The following is a 2,500-nucleotide window of genomic DNA, read 5'->3' on the forward strand; positions in this document are numbered from 1 at the left end:
TTATTACAAAGGAATATGATTCGCTTATACCTGGATAGATACCGATGCCCCTCCTGGCAATAATTTGATTATTTTTTTATGGAATCAATATGTAAGATATAAGACTTATTATGATTAATTTACCATAAATGTTAACTACTTTCAGCTGTTTTCTGTTCTTTGTCATCTTCATAAAATTGCCAAGATCAACCAAACTCTAATTATTATTTTTTTCCCTAAAATTTGCGTTGGTTAATTTTATAATGTAGTAAGTATACCTAGTATGAAAAATCACTTACATATATCAATCTTATTTCCTTTAAGGAAGAATAAGAGAGAGAGAGAGAGAGAGAGAGAGAGAGAGAGAGAGAGAGAGAGAGAGAGAGAGAGAGAGAGAGAGAGAGAGAGAGAGAGAGAGAGAGAGAGAGAGAGAGAGAGAGAGAGAGAGAGAGAGAGAGAGAGAGAGAGAGAGAGAGAGAGAGAGAGAGAGAGAGAGAGAGAGAGAGAGAGAGAGAGAGAGAGAGAGAGAGAGAGAGAGAGAGAGAGAGAGAGAGAGAGAGAGAGAGAGAGAGAGAGAGAGAGAGAGAGAGAGAGAGAGAGAGAGAGAGAGAGAGAGAGAGAGAGAGAGAGAGAGAGAGAGAGAGAGAGAGAGAGAGAGAGAGAGAGAGAGAGAGAGAGAGAGAGAGAGAGAGAGAGAGAGAGAGAGAGAGAGAGAGAGAGAGAGAGAGAGAGAGAGAGAGAGAGAGAGAGAGAGAGAGAGAGAGAGAGAGAGAGAGAGAGAGAGAGAGAGAGAGAGAGAGAGAGAGAGAGAGAGAGAGAGAGAGAGAGAGAGAGAGAGAGAGAGAGAGAGAGAGAGAGAGAGAGAGAGAGAGAGAGAGAGAGAGAGAGAGAGAGAGAGAGAGAGAGAGAGAGAGAGAGAGAGAGAGAGAGAGAGAGAGAGAGAGAGAGAGAGAGAGAGAGAGAGAGAGAGAGAGAGAGAGAGAGAGAGAGAGAGAGAGAGAGAGAGAGAGAGAGAGAGAGAGAGAGAGAGAGAGAGAGAGAGAGAGAGAGAGAGAGAGAGAGAGAGAGAGAGAGAGAGAGAGAGAGAGAGAGAGAGAGAGAGAGAGAGAGAGAGAGAGAGAGAGAGAGAGAGAGAGAGAGAGAGAGAGAGAGAGAGAGAGAGAGAGAGAGAGAGAGAGAGAGAGAGAGAGAGAGAGAGAGAGAGAGAGAGAGAGAGAGAGAGAGAGAGAGAGAGAGAGAGAGAGAGAGAGAGAGAGAGAGAGAGAGAGAGAGAGAGAGAGAGAGAGAGAGAGAGAGAGAGAGAGAGAGAGAGAGAGAGAGAGAGAGAGAGAGAGAGAGAGAGAGAGAGAGAGAGAGAGAGAGAGAGAGAGAGAGAGAGAGAGAGAGAGAGAGAGAGAGAGAGAGAGAGAGAGAGAGAGAGAGAGAGAGAGAGAGAGAGAGAGAGAGAGAGAGAGAGAGAGAGAGAGAGAGAGAGAGAGAGAGAGAGAGAGAGAGAGAGAGAGAGAGAGAGAGAGAGAGAGAGAGAGAGAGAGAGAGAGAGAGAGAGAGAGAGAGAGAGAGAGAGAGAGAGAGAGAGAGAGAGAGAGAGAGAGAGAGAGAGAGAGAGAGAGAGAGAGAGAGAGAGAGAGAGAGAGAGAGAGAGAGAGAGAGAGAGAGAGAGAGAGAGAGAGAGAGAGAGAGAGAGAGAGAGAGAGAGAGAGAGAGAGAGAGAGAGAGAGAGAGAGAGAGAGAGAGAGAGAGAGAGAGAGAGAGAGAGAGAGAGAGAGAGAGAGAGAGAGAGAGAGAGAGAGAGAGAGAGAGAGAGAGAGAGAGAGAGAGAGAGAGAGAGAGAGAGAGAGAGAGAGAGAGAGAGAGAGAGAGAGAGAGAGAGAGAGAGAGAGAGAGAGAGAGAGAGAGAGAGAGAGAGAGAGAGAGAGTTGCTCTGAATCAGGTATACCCTCAACACTTCCACCTCCCACTCAGGATTATTACCCGAAGTAAAGAGGTTAAATTGGTAATTATCAAAGACAAAATAATTCAAATTAACTATGAAATGTTGTGTATATAGATCTCGAGAATATATTTTTTTTCTGAAATAACCAGCGCTTATAGTAAGTGTCAACAGTCTTCCATATAAAAATGCAATAAAACGATTATTTCTATATAGCGAAGCTCAATCTGAAAATGGGATTCTGCGACTGGACTATGTATCTTTCTCCTGGCAGACACTACTACCTGTCAATGTGGTTTGCTCCTTCGTGGTGCCAATCAACTACTTCAGTCTTACCAGCTTCATGTGGATGGCTGTTGAGGGTGAGTATGCGTGACATCCTTCTTGTCTGTCACCTTTAATGGCGGGGAAATGCAAATGTTTAATTGGAACATTCTCGTGTCTGTTTTTATCATCTTTTAAACAATTCAGTTTTTAGATTTGTGAGTGCATAAAAAATGAGCTTGAGCATGATGAGAATATCTGGGTAAGTGAAAGAGCGAAAAGGCAAGTTTACGTATGGTTGTCCAAAACTTGGTTTTGCGCTCACTG

The 2,500-nt window shown here is 44.1% G+C and overlaps 1 protein-coding gene across 1 annotated transcript in view; it reads left to right on the top strand.

Moving 5' to 3' along the window:
- LOC123518739 (diuretic hormone receptor-like) overlaps positions 1–2,500 on the top strand; it is a 24,254-nt gene that overhangs the window by 21,747 nt on the left and 7 nt on the right. The window contains exon 6 of the mRNA XM_045279740.1: positions 2,184–2,500. This exon is cut by the window's right edge and continues 7 nt beyond it. Coding sequence (XP_045135675.1) covers positions 2,184–2,285 — 102 coding nt within the window. The 3' untranslated portion in view covers positions 2,286–2,500. The remainder of the gene's footprint in view (positions 1–2,183) is intronic.

The sequence above is a fragment of the Portunus trituberculatus genome, chromosome 44, assembly GCF_017591435.1.
Source record: "Portunus trituberculatus isolate SZX2019 chromosome 44, ASM1759143v1, whole genome shotgun sequence".
Lineage (NCBI taxonomy): Eukaryota > Metazoa > Arthropoda > Malacostraca > Decapoda > Portunidae > Portunus > Portunus trituberculatus.